Here is a 15,442-nt window from a genome sequence, read left to right as displayed (position 1 = left end):
AACTATAGAAAACTTATGAAGGAAATCGAAGAAGATACAATGAAATGGAAAAATATTCCATGCTCATGGATTAGAAGAATAAATATTGTTTGAATGTCAATACTACCCAAAGCAATCTACACATTCAATGCAATCCCAATCAAAATTGCACCAGCATTCTTATCGAAGCTAGAACAAGCAATCCTAAAATTTGTATGGAACCACAAAAGACCCTGAATAGCCAAAGTAATATTGAAAAAGACCAAAGTGGGAGGCATCCCAATCCTAGACTTTAGCCTCTACTACAAAGCTGTAATCATCAAGGCAGCATGGTATTGGCACAAAAACAGACACACAGACATATGGAATAGAATAGAGACTCCAGAATTGGGCCCACAAAAGTACGGCCAAGTAATATTTGACAAAGCAGGAAAGAGTATCCAATGGAAAAAAGACAGTCTCTTTAACAAATGGTGCTGGGAGAAGTGGACAGCAACATGCAGTAGAATTAAACTAGACCACTTTCTTACACCATTCACAAAAATAAACTCAAAATGGATGAAGGACCTGAATGTGAGACAGGAAACCATCAAAACCCTAGAGGAGAAAGCAGGAAAAAAACCTCTCTGACCTCAGCCGTAGCAATTTCTTACTTGACACATCTCCAAAGGCAAGGGAATTAAAAGCAAAAATGAACTATTGGGACCTCATAAGACAAAAGGCTTTTGCACCGCAAAGGAAACAATCAACAAAACTAAAAGGCAACCAACGGAATGGGAAAAGATATTTGCAAATGACATATCGGACAAAGGGCTAGTATCCAAAGTCTATAAAGAACTCACCAAACCCCTCACCCAAAAAACAAATAATCCAGTGAAGAAATGGGCAGAAGACATGAATAGACACTTCTCTAAAGAAGACATCCAGATGGCCAACAGGCACATGAAAAGATGCTCAATGTCGCTCCTCATCAGGGAAATACAAATCAAAACCACACTCAGATACCACCTCACGCCAGTCAGAGTGGCTAAAATGAACAAATAAGGAGACTATAGATGCTGGGGAGGATGTGGAGAAATGGGAACCCTCTTGCATTGTTGGTGGGAATGCAAACTGGTGCAGCTGCTCTGGAAAAGTGTGGAGGTTCCTCAAAAAATTAAAAATAGATGTACCCTATGACCCAGCAATAGCACTGCTAGGGATTTACCCAAGGGATACAGGAGTGCTGATGCAGAGGTGCACTTGTACCCCAATGTTTATAGCAGCACTTTCAGCAATAGCCAAATTATGGAAAGAGCCTAAATGTCCATCAACTGATTAAGGATAAAGAAATGTTAGTTTATATATGCAATGGAATACTATTTGGCAATAAGAAAGAATGAAATATGGCCTTTTGTACAATGTGGATGCAACTGGAAAGTGTTATGTTAAGTGAAATAAGTCATACAGAGAAAGACAGGTACCATATATTTTCACTCTTATGTGGATCCTGAGAAACTTAACAGAAGCCCATGGGGGAGGGGAAGCGGAAAAAAAAAGTTAGAGAGGTAGGGAGCCGAACCATAAGAGACTTTTAAAAATAGAATAAACTGAGGGTTGATGGGGGGTGGAAGGGAGGGGAAAGTGAGTGATGGGCATTAGGGGGCACCTGTTGGGATGAGCACTGGCTATTGTTTGGAAACCAATTTGACAATAAATTTCATATTTAAAAAACCCAAAAACCAAAAAAACCCCAATTATTATTATAAAAAAATAAGGAAAAAGCTTAAGTACTCCTTGATTAATTGAAATCCTATGTATGGATGAAGCTAAATTGATATATAATAAGCACCAAATAGGGCTCCTGTGCCCTGGTGGCAATTTTTTTTTATCTTTTGAAGGATTATATTTCTGCCTCACAGATTTATTAATTCAACAAATACTTATTCAACAGTGTAGCAGGCATTGTTCAAAGTGCTATGTACAAATGCTGCTTGAAGCTAAAATTCGAGTGGAGGTGGAGTATGACAAACAAAATAAAATACATATTATGTTAGATATTCAAGATGAAGAAAAAAAGGAGAAAAGAGGGATAGGAGGTCATGAGGTTTATGAGAGAGGTGCTAGAAAACTATATCTTCAAATTATGACGTGTTCTATGTAAGGCAAGTTTAGATAGATCACTATTTCTTTTTCTTAAGTCATTATGTCTATTTTTCTACATCTCTTTAAAGAGATTAAAAAAGTTTGAAGTATTTGAATTCAAATATTCAAATTGTTGAATTCAAATACTAAATAGTGAATGTTAAAACACAGATTCATTGTAAACAAAATAAAATTTTACTCACCTTCTCTCCAGATGGACGGGGAATGCCAACATAAAGATGATCAAGAAAATTTGCACTTCGACCTAAACCAAGTACATTGTATGGTAGTTGGAGAGCTAAATGTGCTGACTGGCTGAGTTGTCCAGCTACATTTATTAAAAAAAAAAAAGGCATCTTTGTAAACATTGCTCTTATCAAACATTAAAATGATAAAAATGTTAACAATTTAGGTGCCAGAACTTAATTCTTTAAGGATAAAAATGTGAAATGAAATGTCTCGATTATTAACATTAATGATTCACTTTTCAAAGAAAGCAGGTTTATTGAGATATAATTCACATACCATAAACATCACCAACTTAAAATGTGTAGTGTTTTTGAGTATATGAAAGACGTTGTTGAACTATAACCACAAATTTTAGAACATTTTCATCACCCAAAAAGAAATCCCATACCCATTAGAAGTTACTCCTATTTCTAACCTTTACTCTTTCAGCTATGGGTAATCACTAATCAGTTTCTCTATAGATTTGCCTCTTCTAGAGATTCATACAAATACAATCATACAATGTGTGGTCTTTTTATGAATAATGCTGCTGTGTGAACATTCACATACAAGTCTTTGTGTCAACTTGTTTTCCAAAATGGCCACAGCATTCTATATTCTGTATTCCCACCAATAATGTATGAAGGTTCCAAGTTTTCCACATCCTTGCTAATGCTTCCTCTGTCTTTTTGATCATAGCCATCCCAGTGGTTGTGAAGTGGTATTTCTCATTGTGGCTTTTTTTGCATTTACCTAATGCCTAATGATGCTGAGCTGCTTTTCAAGTGTTATTGGCTATTTATGTAGCTTTCTTTTCTGTTAAGGTTGGTAATAGTATCCTCTTTCATTATGGACTTTAGCAATTTGAGTCTTCTCTTTTTTTTTTTTTTTTTTTGTCAGTCTAGCTAAAGGTTTGTAAATTTTGTTAATCTTAAAAAAATCTTTTAATTGGTTTTCTTTATGTTTTTCTTCCCTTCTTATTTTCTTTCATTTCTTGGCTTCTGCTTGCTTTGGGCTTAGTTTCCTTTTCCTTGGCTAATTCCTTCCTTCCTTCCTTCCTTCCTTCCTTCCTTCCTTCCTTCCTTCCTTCCTTCTAGTTTATTTATTTATTTTGAGAGAGAGAGAGAGAGAGAGAGAGAGAGAGAGAGATAGCGCACAAGCAGGGGAGGAGCAGAGAGAGAGAGAACCCCAAGCAGGCTCTGCACCACCAGCACGGAGCCTCATGTGGGGCTCGAACTCATGAACTGTGTGAGGTCATGACCTGAGCTGAAACCAAAAGTCAGATGCGTTAACAGACTGAGCCACCCCAGGTGCTCCAGGTAGTTTCTTAAGGTGGTTATCAGTTTCAGATTTTTCCTATTCCTTAATATAGGCACTTACATCAATAAATTTTCCTCTACGAACTGGTTTAGCTGCAGCCTATATATTTTGGTATGTTGTGTTTTTGTTTTCATGCACCTAAGTATTTTCTAGTTTCCCTTGTGATTTATTTGACCTATTGGTTTTTTAGGAGTCTGTTTAATTTCCACATATTTGTGAATTTTCAAATTATTATTGATTTCTAATAGCATCCCATTGTAGTTAGGGAACATACCTAGGATGATTTCAATTCTTTTAAATTTATTGAGGCTTGTTTTATGACCTAGCATATGGTCAGTCTATTTTGGAGAATGTTCCATGTGTGTTTGGGAAGAATGCATATTCTGCTGTTGTTGGGTGGAGTGTTGTGTACAGTTCTGTTAGGTTTTGTTGGTTTGTAGTGTCATTTTCTCTTTCCTTAACAATCTTATGCCTGATTTGATCCATTATTGAAAGTGCAGTATTAAAGTCTCCAATAATTTATTTTGAATTATCAATTTCTGTCCTCAATTCTTCATGTATTTGGGGTGCTCTGTAGTTAGGTGCCTATGTCTTTATAGTTCTTATAGCTTCCTTATGGATTACCCTTTTTATGGTCATTATAAAACATCCTTCTTTGTCTCTAGTAACAATTTTTTGTCTTAAAGTCCAGTTTAGTCTGATACTAGAATGGCCACTCCAGCTCTCTTTTGGTTACTTTTTGCATGGCATAATTTCCCCCATCTTTTTACTTTCAAGTTATTTGTATCTTTTTTAAAAAAGATATTATTTTTTAAAGTAATCTGTATACCCAGTGTGGGGCTCAAGCTTACAATCCTGAGATTGAGAGTCACTGAGCCAGACAAGCACCCCCCCCCAAACTTATTTGTATCTTTGAACCTAAAGTGTCTTTTGTAGATGGCACATAATTGAGTCATATATTATCCATTCTACCAATCTCTGCCTTTTGATAGGAGTGTTTATTCCAATTACACTTAGTTTGATTGCTGATAAGGCAGGATTTATGTCTCCCATTTACTATTAGTTTTGTACATGTTTTATGTCTTTTGAATTAAAGACACTACTACTTTGTTAAATTATTTTAGTATACTATTTTAATTCCCTAGTTATTTCTTTTATAGTTTTTGAATTATTTTCTTCATGGTTGCCATAGAGATTACAATTAGCATATTAACTAACTTAATTCCTAGTGCATATAACAACTTTGCTCCAATATAGCTATTGTCCTCCCCTTTCTTTTGTGCTCTTATTATATGTTATATTTTTATACATAACCAGCTCATCAACACAGATTTACATGATTACTTTATGCACTTTTAAGTCAGATAGGAAATAAGAGACATTACCATATTTTCTATTTATCTATAGTCTTACTGGTGTTTTTACTTAATTGTGTGGATTTTAATTACTGCCTAGTTGTCCTCTAAGCTCAGCCTGAAGGGCTCCCTTTAGCATTTCTTTTAGGGCTGGCCTGGTAGAGATGAATTGTCTGTTTAAAAAAAAATTTTTTTTAATCTTTATTTTAGAGAGATTAAGAGGGAGAGAGAGAGAGAAAGAGAGAGAGAGAGAGAGAGAGAGAGAGAGGGAGAGAGGGAGAGGGAGAGAGAGAGCGAGCTGCTCGGCTCCTTTCGCGTGGCCGGGCGCGGCTTCTCCAGCGCTCTCTCTCTCTCATCTCTCTCTCCCTCCACTTCCTCTCCCAGCAGGCTCCACATTCAGTACAGAGCCCAATGCAGGGCTTGATCCCACAATCGTGGGATCAAGACTTGAGCAGAAAACAAAAGTTGGACACTCAACTGACTGAGCCACCCAGGTGGCCCTGAATTGTCTGTTTTGTTTATCTAGGAATGTCTAAATTTCTTCATTTTTGAAGAATCGTTTTGCCACATATAGAATTCTTCACTGACAGTCCTCCCCCCCCCACCTTTAGCATATATCCTCCTCCTCTGGCCTCTATGGTGTTTGTTGATAAGTCAGCTGTTGATCTTATTGAGGCTCTCATATATGTGATAAGTAGCATCTCTCTTGCTGCTATCAATAGAACTTTTGTCTTTGTTTTTTGACAGTTTGACTAAGCGTGGATCTCTTCTTAGAGTTTGCTGGGCTTCTTAGATGTGCATATTAATGCTTTTCATCAAATTTAGGTGCTTTTGGCCATTATTGCTTCAGATATTTATTTTGCCCCTTTCTTTTTCTCTTTTCCTTTTATGAATCCCCTTACACATATGTTGGTATGCTTGATGGTGGGTCCTTAGGTCTCTGAGTTTTTTTTTTTTTCTTCTATAACTCAGGCTGTATATACTTCCTGTATACAGAAATTAGTATTCAAGTTTGATCCTATTCAAGTTTGCTTATTCTTTTGTCAACTCAAATCTGTTGAGTCCTCTGCTGAATTTTTCTCTTCAATTTCCATTTCCAGAATTTCTATTTGATTTTTAAGATGATCTTTATCTCCTTATTTCCATTTTCTATTTAGTGAGACATAGTTGTCATATTTACCCCTAATTCTTCAATCCTGGCTTCTTTTAGTTCTTTCAACATATTTATAATACCAACTTTATAGATTCTGTCAACTATGTCCAATATCTTTGGGTACATTTTCTGTTATTTTATTTTTTTAAAAATGTGTTTGTGGCATAATTTCCTGTTCCTTTGCATGTCATATAATTTTTGGTTGAAAGTGGATTTCTTAGATAATATAATGACTGTGGTATCAACCATCTCCTTTCAAGGATTTGTTGGTTTTTCTTTGTTGGTGGCGCTCATTTGTTCAGTGAGTTTCCTGGATGAATTCTATAGATCCTTCATTCCCTGCCACAAAGTTATTTTATTTTCTTATTTTTAAAGTTTTTATCTTAAGCCTGACTTCCTAGGGAATATACTTGAGTCAGCAATGACTGGTCACAAGATTTCTTTAAATATCTTGTCTATATGTCTTCCACACTTTGGGGGATTTGTGTGTGGAAGTATTCCTTCAAACTTCAGGCAGTTTACAGATTAATTTTAGCTTTCATGTATTGCTTAAGCAGGGCCACAAGGTAGTATTTGAATGAGGTAGTTTCATTTCTAGGCATGTTCACAGCCGTATAGATCCCTATGAATATATTGGAGTTTTTCAAAGTCATTTTGTTCCTCAAGATTTCCTTTTATATGTTGAACAGGTTCTTGTTTCACTATATCTGAAATCATAGGCCTAGGTAGCTTAGATTTTGCCAGCAGATGATTGTTCTTTTTGGTAATGCCCCAGGGATAGGGCTTTTTAAAATTTTTAAAATAAATTTTATTTTTTACTGCTGGGCTGAACTCTGAGTCAAATCAAACAGCCCCCAAATCCTGAGAATGGGGATTTTCCAAGGAGTTGCTAGTTTAGATAAAATATTGACAGTGCTATGGGGATCGGAATTTTAATGGAGCTCCAAAGGTCAGTCCTGTCCACTGACTGTGAGGCTGCTAGCTTTTCCTCGCTGCTGTACTGCTCAGTAGAGAAGGTAGTTCAGATGGGAATAGCCTGAAGTAAAAGTGCCACAGATCCTGCTGTCTTAGTGAGGATTAGTAGTTCTTCTTGGATACATACAGACACACTCCATTCTATAGCTTTGGTTAATTTCTTAAATTCTGAAATGGTTGATACTAGTTGTTTGGCCAGTATTTTTATTTCCCTTTTTGGGGAGAACAGGTTCGTGTAGTCCTCACACTGGCATTCCAAAAGTCAATCTCTCCCTATGAGTGTATATATTTGCTAGGTGTTTGTTACATAATTAAGCTGAACATTTAAACACTAAGACTGGGGTGCCTGTGTGGCTCAGTATGTTAAGTGGCTGACTTTGGCTGAGGTCATGATCTTGTGGTTCCCATGTGGAGCCCCACGTTGGGCTCTGTGCAGACAGCTCAGAGCTTGGAGCCTGCTTCGAATTCTATGTTTCCCTCTCTCTCTACCCCTCCTCCACTCATGTTGTCTATCTCTAAAAATATAAAAATTAAAAAAAAAATAAAGGATAAGACTAATATCTAAAAATTTTAATATTTAGTGGGACTCTCTTAACATCACTAACATTACCTAGAAATATGAAATAATTTGAGAGTATACATGATTTATTATATAGTTCTTATGTTAGAAATAGAAATGTATAATGGAAAGAGTGAACTTACGTATAGGCGTTTAAAAAATGTTAATGTATATAAAATTGTAAAGCAATATAATGAATTGCAAATTAGAAGAATTAGTCTGCCTTATGGAGTTATGCTTATTGAATGAGAATGCTTAAAAGTATCTTGTCCTTCCTGGTAAACACTAAATACAGGTTAGCTGTATTTGTTAAGATAAAATTTACTATTACATGGTTGAAGTAAAAATCAAATATGTATGGATTTTGCTACAGTACCAGCAAAGACTGACTTAATAGACATCAAACTATTCATATAAATTATTTTTCTGGAATTACCTTGCTGTAAAGAACTAAAAATAAGAACATTTATCGAGTACTCTGTTAAGAACATAAATTTCAAATTAAAAGAGTATGTTTAGTAAGAAAACATGTGGCCTGTGGATGGGTCAGTTGGTTAAGCAGCTGACTTTGGATCATGTCATGATCTCACAGTTCATGAATTTGAGACCTGCATTGGGCTCTGTGCTGACAGCTCAGAGACTGGAGCCTGCTTCAGATTCTGTGTCTCCCTCACTCTCTGCCCCTCCCCCCCCAACAGTCTCACTCTCAAAAATAAAGCAATAAAAAATTGTTAAAAAAAATAAGGAAACTTAAAACTATTAAAAATAATTAGCATAAAATTATCCAAAATCTCAAAATGAAGACATAATTATTATATTTTAGCATACTTTCAATCATGTAATTTTTTTCACTAGGTATATGCATGCACAGATAAACACGTTAGCATAGTTTGGTATTGTTGCTTTTCACTCAGTATTATTTTATGAATATTTTTTCATGTTATTAAAATTCTTTAAAAAAAGGTAAGCAGAAAGATCATTGTAAAACTGAAATCCCATTAAGAGAAAACCAAAGTAACAGTTAAAAGACATTTATTATTATAAATGCCTTTAAAAATTATTTTTTCTAAAATCTACACAGACATGATCAAAAACATAATTTTAAGCAAAAATGAACTACTGGGACCTCATCAAACTAAACTAAACTAAACTAAACTAAACTAAACTAAACTTCTGCACAGAGAAGGAAACAATCAGCAAAACTAAAAGGCAACCAACAGAATGGGAGAAGATATTTGCAAATGACATATCAGATAAAGGGTTAGTATCCAAAATCTGTAAAGAACTTATCAAACTCAACACCTAAAAAACATAATCCAGTGAAGAAATGGGCAAAAAACATGAATAGACACTTCTCCAGAGAAGACACCCAGATGGCTAACAGACACATGAAAAAATGCTCCAAATCACTCATCATCAGCGACATACAAATTAAAACCACAATGAGATACTACTTTATACCTGTCAGAATGGCTAACATTAACAACTCAGGCAACAACAGATGCTGGTGAGGATGTGGAGAAAGAGGATCTCTTTTACATTGTTGGTGGGAATGCAAGCTGGTGCAGCCACTCTGGAAAACAGTATGGAGGTTCCTCAAAAAGCTAAAAATAGAACTACCCCACGACCCAGCAATTGCACTACTAGGCATCTATCCAAGGGATACAGGTATGCTGTTTTGAAGGGACACATGCACCCCCACGTTTATGGCAGCACTATCAACAATAGTCAAAGTATGGAAAGAGCCCAAATGCCCATCAATGGATGAATGGATAAAGAAGATGTGGTATATATATACAATGGAGTATTACTCGGCAATCAAAAATAATGAAACCTTGCCATTTGCAACTATGTGGATGGAACTGGAGGGTATTATGCTAAGTGAAGTTAGTCAGTCAGAGAAAGACAAAAATCATATGACTTCATTCATATGAGGACTTTAAGAGACAATATAGATGAACATAAGGGAAGGGAAACTAATACAAAAACAGGGAGAGGGACAAAACAGAAGAGACTTACAAATATGGAGAAAAAAACTGAGGGTTACTGGAGGAGTTATGGGGGGGGGTTGGGCTAAATGGGTAAGGGGCACTAAGGAATCTACTCCTGAAATCACTGTTGCACTATATGGTAACTAATTTGGATGTAAATTTTTAAAAATAAAAAATAAAATAAAAAAAATTCCAGTTAACATACAGTGTAATATTAGTCACTCTACTTAAAAAAAATCTTAGCAAAGCAGGATCTTGAAAATCTTTATCAACATATGGAAGTCAACTTTTTTCATGAAGAGTGAAAAAGACAATGATTAAGACTCATCACATGAAGACTCTCTTTTGAAGTAAACAGAATGACATCTTGTAATAACTTTATAATTCCTTTCATATATGTTTCTCTTTGGGATTACATTACTCAGTGAAACTAGCAAGAAAGGGAAAGATGAAAATCTTAAGACACTCCAAAGTTAATTTCTCAAGATTTCACTGGTAGTCTGTGTTAGAGTCAGCCCACGAATATACTTAAAAATTTTTGTTTAATGTTTATTTATTATTTTTGAGAGAGAGAGAGAGAGAGAGAGAGAGAGAGAGAGAATGTGAGCAGGGGAGGGGCAGAGAGAGAGGGAGATACAGAATTCAAAGCAGGCTCCAGGCTCTGAGCTGTCAGCATAGAGCCTAATGTGGGGCTCTGAGATTATTACCTGAGCTGAAGTCGGATGCTTAACCGACTGAGTATACTTTTAACTTCCTATCAGTGTTCTCTTCACTACATGAGATTGCCTTGGTGATGAATTCAAGACCATTGCATTACACAAAAATCCAATTCATTTTCCTTCAAAACTAACTTAATGACATGTATGATTACTGCTTTTGTTTAAGTGTCCTCTCTGCCAGTTTGTAAATCTTGTAAAAAATTCTTAAAAGCTATGTGAAGAGCTAATGGAGGATAAGAACATGAACTGTGGATGTAACTTTGTATTTGCTGTCCATTGCCTTAACAAAGATAGAAAATACATTGCTGTGACATGATGTGTCAACTTATAAACTTAGAGACTTATAAAACAATGCTATGTTACCATATGTATACTTTAAAAAAAGAAAAAAGGGGAATGTTAAAAAAGACCATAATTTTATTCCCTACATTAATCCTCTAATATCATCATTTTAAAAATCTACTGTTGGAGAGGGAGGAGCCAAGATGGTGGAACAGCAAGGAGGTTTTTTTTTGTGTCTCGAGTCCATGAAATACGGCCAGATCAACATTAAACCATCCTGCACACCTAGAAAACTGATTTGAGGATTAACACAACAATCTGCACAACCTGAACCACAGAACTCAGCAGGTATGCGGCACAGAGAGATGAACTGGGTGAGAAAGAAACCACGGAGGGCAGGGAGCTATTTTTGCTTGTGGAGAGAGGATAGAAACAGGGGGAGAGTATTGGAAAAACACCCCCCCCCCCAAAAAAAATCAGCTGGAGAGAAAGTGAAAAAGTGGAAAGAGTCACAGGGACTGAACTAAAAAGGGACAAAAGAGAAAGGAGAGTGTTTAAAATCCACTGAGACTCTATAAACAGGGGGAGCACAGCGTCTGAAACTCCACAGCTTGATACCTGGTGGTGCTCTGCTGGGAAGGGAGAATCCCCAGGAGCAGAGTGAGGTCCAGGGGTCCTCGAGCCACAGGGGAGAGGTGGTTCCCCAGTGGGGAGGAAATCTGGTATAGGCTGTGTGGCCCCCCACAGGCAAATGTGCCAGTAGACCCTGGAGAACAACCACATTTGCTGGTACTGGAACAAGATCGTTGAGGGTAAAGACTGGTGCCAGATGTGTGTTGAGATTTTACATAATCCCTGAAACACTGCTGCTACACGATCGTGTGAACATATTCTGGGGCGGGCTGGCAATCAGCCGTAGTCTCTGGGCATTGGCAACAAACAGCACGGTCCCAGGAACATTCCTGGGTGTGGCTGGCACCTGGCCATTGCTTGGTGAGATCCTCCCCAGAAGGTCTGCGCAGGACAAAGCCACAGTCCCTCAGAAGTGAGGGGTTGGGAAACACAGTCACATCTGAAATAAAACTCAGGAGGGAGGCACCGCCTGGCAAAATGATGGCTTGGTCACAGACAGTGTAGAATCAGGGAGTGGATGGAAGCCAGAGACAAAGGATGGGTGTGTGATTGCTGATCTGGGAGAAGAGAGTTCCGATACTAGAAACTGGATATCTGGGTGACACCATTTTCACCCCTCCCGCGCATGCGCATACACATCTACAAGCACCACAGCAATCCATTCCAGTAAGCTATGCAGCGCCATCTAGTGGAGAACAGACCCCTTACACTAAGTCCTGCCCAACTGGGCCAACCTCGCTTTCAGGAACACAAGTCTCTCTGCCTGCTTAGTTTACAGACTATACTTGCTTCATAGTTTCACTTCTAGGGGAAAATGATGTAATTTCAATCGTATTTCAGTCTGTTCACTGGTCTATCTATTTAATTTTACTTTTGTTTTTCTTTTTTGTTTCTTGAATACAGAAAGAGAAAACAATTATTTTCATTTTCAATTTTTATTAAAAATATTTTTTTCTCCTGTATTTTTCACTTTTTTGTAAATTTTTCAAATTCTATTTTACTTCCATCATTTCATTTTATTCTATTTCAATGTATTCAGTTTTTCAAATTTTCAAATGTTTTCCTTTTTTTCTTTTTCCCTTTTTTCTCTAATCTGTCAAGCTCCTTTCAACAACCAGACCAAAACACACCTAGGATCTAGCATCATTTATTTGATTCTTTTATGTGTATGTGTTGGTTTTCATCTTTTAATTTTAATTTTTTTGCTGTATTAATTCTTTTCTTCCTTCGAAATGATGAAATGAAGGAATTTAACCAAAAAAGAAAGAGCAGGTAGAAATGACAACCAGGGACTTAACACAGATACAAGCAAGATGTCTGAACCAGAATTTAGAATCACGATAATAAGAATACTAACTGGGGTCAAAAATAGATTAGAATCCCTCTCTGTGGAGATAAAAGAAGCAAAAGCTAGTCAGGATGAAATAAAAAATGCTATAACTGAACTGCAATCTCAAATGCATGCCATGTGGCAAGGATGGATGAGACAGAGCAGCAAATCAGCGATATAGAGGACAAACTTATGGAGAATAATGAAGCAGAAAAAAAAGAGGTAGACTAAGGCAAAAGAGCACAATTTAAGAATTAGAGAAATCAGTGACTCATTAAAAAGGAACAAGATCAGAATCATAGGGGTTCCAGAAGAGGATGAGAGAGAAAACAGGGTAGAAGGGTAATGTGAGGAAATCATAGCAGAAAACTTTCCTAACCTGGGAAAAGACACAGACATCAAAATCCAGGATGCACAAGGGACTCCCATTAAATATTACAAAAACTTATCATCAACAAGGCATATCATAGTCAAATTCACAAAATACTCAGGCAAGGAAAGAATCATGAAAGCAGCAAGGGAAAAACAGTGCTTAACCTACAAGGGAAGACAGATCAGGTTTGAACCAGACCTATTCAGAGAAACCTGGTAGGCCAGAAAGGAGTAGCAGGATATATTCAATGTGCTGAATCGGAAACTATGGAGCCAAGAATACTTTATCCAAGAATTCTTTATAATTCAAAATAGAAGGAGAGATGAAAAGTTTTTCAGACAAAGAAAAATTACAGGAGTTTGTGACCACTAAACCAGCCCTGCAAGAAATTTTACGGGGGACTCTCTCAGGGGAGAAAAGACAGAAAAACAAAAACAGACCAAAAGCAACAAAGACTAGAAAGGACCAGAGGACACCATCAGAAACTCCCAACTCTACAGACACACATACATATATACTATGGAGTATTACTTGACAATCAAAAAGAATGAAATCTTGCCATTTGCAACTATGTGGATGGAACTAGAGGGTATTATACTAAGTGAAATTAGTCAGAGAAAGACAAATATCATATGACTTCACTCATATGAGGACTTTAAGGTAAAAAACAGATGAACATAAGGGAAGGGAAGCAAAAATAATATAAAAACAGGGAGGGAGACAAAACATAGGAGACTCTTAAATATGGAGAAGAAAGAGAGGGTTGCTGGAGGGGTTGTGGGAAGGGGGATGGGCTAAATGGGTAAGAGGCATTAAGGAATCTATTCCTGAAATCATTGTCGCTCTTTATGCTAACTGATTTGGATGTAAATTTAAAAAAAAAATAAAAAAAAATCTATTGTTGGAGATGATGGATTTCTCCTTATTTTTCACTATTACATTAAACTGATAAGAATAGAGCCAAAAGACCAAGAAGTGATTAGGTTTTCACCATTGTAAATAATTCTTTAGTGAATATCTCTGCACATCAATATTTGTCTGCATGTAGATTAGTTTTTTATATTCCTATATGTGGAATACTGGATCATGGAGTAGAACATTCATTAGATAAAAGAACAGTCTCTTCAACAAAGTGCGGTGGGACACCTGGATAATGATACAAAAAAGAAAACCCGATTTCTAAAATGAGGTTGTATCTACTAGTTTTCAATGAAAGCACCTATTACACTCCATTTCATTATTATTTTTTTTTAGGGTGAAATTCACATAATGTACAATTAACTACTTTAAAGTATAAAAATCAGGTGGTCTTTAGTATATTCACAATGTTGTGCAATCACCAGCTTTCTCTAGTCTCCAAACATTTCATCACCCCATAAATATAACCATACTCATTAAGTAAAAACTCCCCATTCCCTTCTCCTCTCGTAACCTCTAATCTGCTCTCAGTCTCATGTATCATATAAAAGGAATCATACAACACGTTACCATTTGTGTCTGGCTTCTTGCACATAGTTTAATGTTTTCAAGACCTATATAAATTGTAGCAATTAAGCACGTAGTTTAATGTTTTCAAGACCTATATAAATTGTAGCAATTATCAGTACTTTACTCCTTTTAATGGCTGAATAATATTCCTTGTATGTATATACTTTATTTAGCCATTCATCCACTGATAGACATTTGGATTAATATGTACACTAACGTACAAATATCACTTTGAGACCCAGCTTTCAGTTCTTTTGGGGTACATACTCAGAACTAGAACTCCTCAGTTATGTAAGTCTATATTTCTACTTACTTGGACTGGTAACCCTGTAGTTACAGTACTTTCCCTCCCTCATATATACACAGTCTGCCAAGAAGTCAAATATATGTATGTCCACAATGCAAACACATTTCTAATTTCATTGCTATCACCTTGATCCAAGCTACATATCATCTCTGGCCTGAATTATTTTAATTGTTTTCTATTTGGTTTCTTTGCTTTAGCTGTTGTTCTTCCTATTGTTACTACTTCACTCAGAATAAAGATTTGTCCTATCTAGTTTACATTCCCCACTCCTCATTTAACTCCATTTCACCTTCTACTCCTTAATCTCCCTTCCTTCTTTTCTAAGACACTGGTCTTTTCACTGTTTCTTGGAAATTACAGGAATGCTTATACCTTCCAGGCTTGACACTGGCTTTCTCCTTTGTCAAGAATATTCTTCAAAAGAATAATAACTTTTCAAAAGAATAATAATATTCAAAATAATAATATTCAAAATTCAAATATTCAAAATTCATATTTTCAAAAAGAAAATATTCTTATTCAAAAGAATAACATAACTTTATGTCTGACTCTCTTATCTCCTTCAAATCTTTGTTCAAACTGACACTTTCTCAGAGAGGCCCACTTTGGCCACTCTACACAGTATT

The 15,442-nt window shown here is 36.3% G+C and overlaps 1 protein-coding gene across 3 annotated transcripts in view; it reads right to left on the bottom strand.

Moving 5' to 3' along the window:
• The window catches only part of ITFG1 (integrin alpha FG-GAP repeat containing 1), a 336,603-nt gene that overhangs the window by 13,121 nt on the left and 308,040 nt on the right, over positions 1 to 15,442 (bottom strand). For 2 of the 3 annotated variants that reach the window (XM_032591243.1, XM_030298123.1), the window contains exon 15: positions 2,307 to 2,431. In XM_032591243.1, coding sequence (XP_032447134.1) covers positions 2,307 to 2,431 — 125 coding nt within the window. Of the gene's footprint in view, positions 1 to 2,306; positions 2,432 to 14,432; positions 14,554 to 15,442 lie in introns of those variants that run through there. The other variant, XM_030298124.1, reaches the window with a different exon arrangement.

The sequence above is a fragment of the Lynx canadensis genome, chromosome E2, assembly GCF_007474595.2.
Source record: "Lynx canadensis isolate LIC74 chromosome E2, mLynCan4.pri.v2, whole genome shotgun sequence".
NCBI lineage: Eukaryota > Metazoa > Chordata > Mammalia > Carnivora > Felidae > Lynx > Lynx canadensis.
The sequence above is the reverse complement of the archived record's forward strand: the minus strand, read 5'-3'. Positions and strand labels throughout refer to the sequence as shown.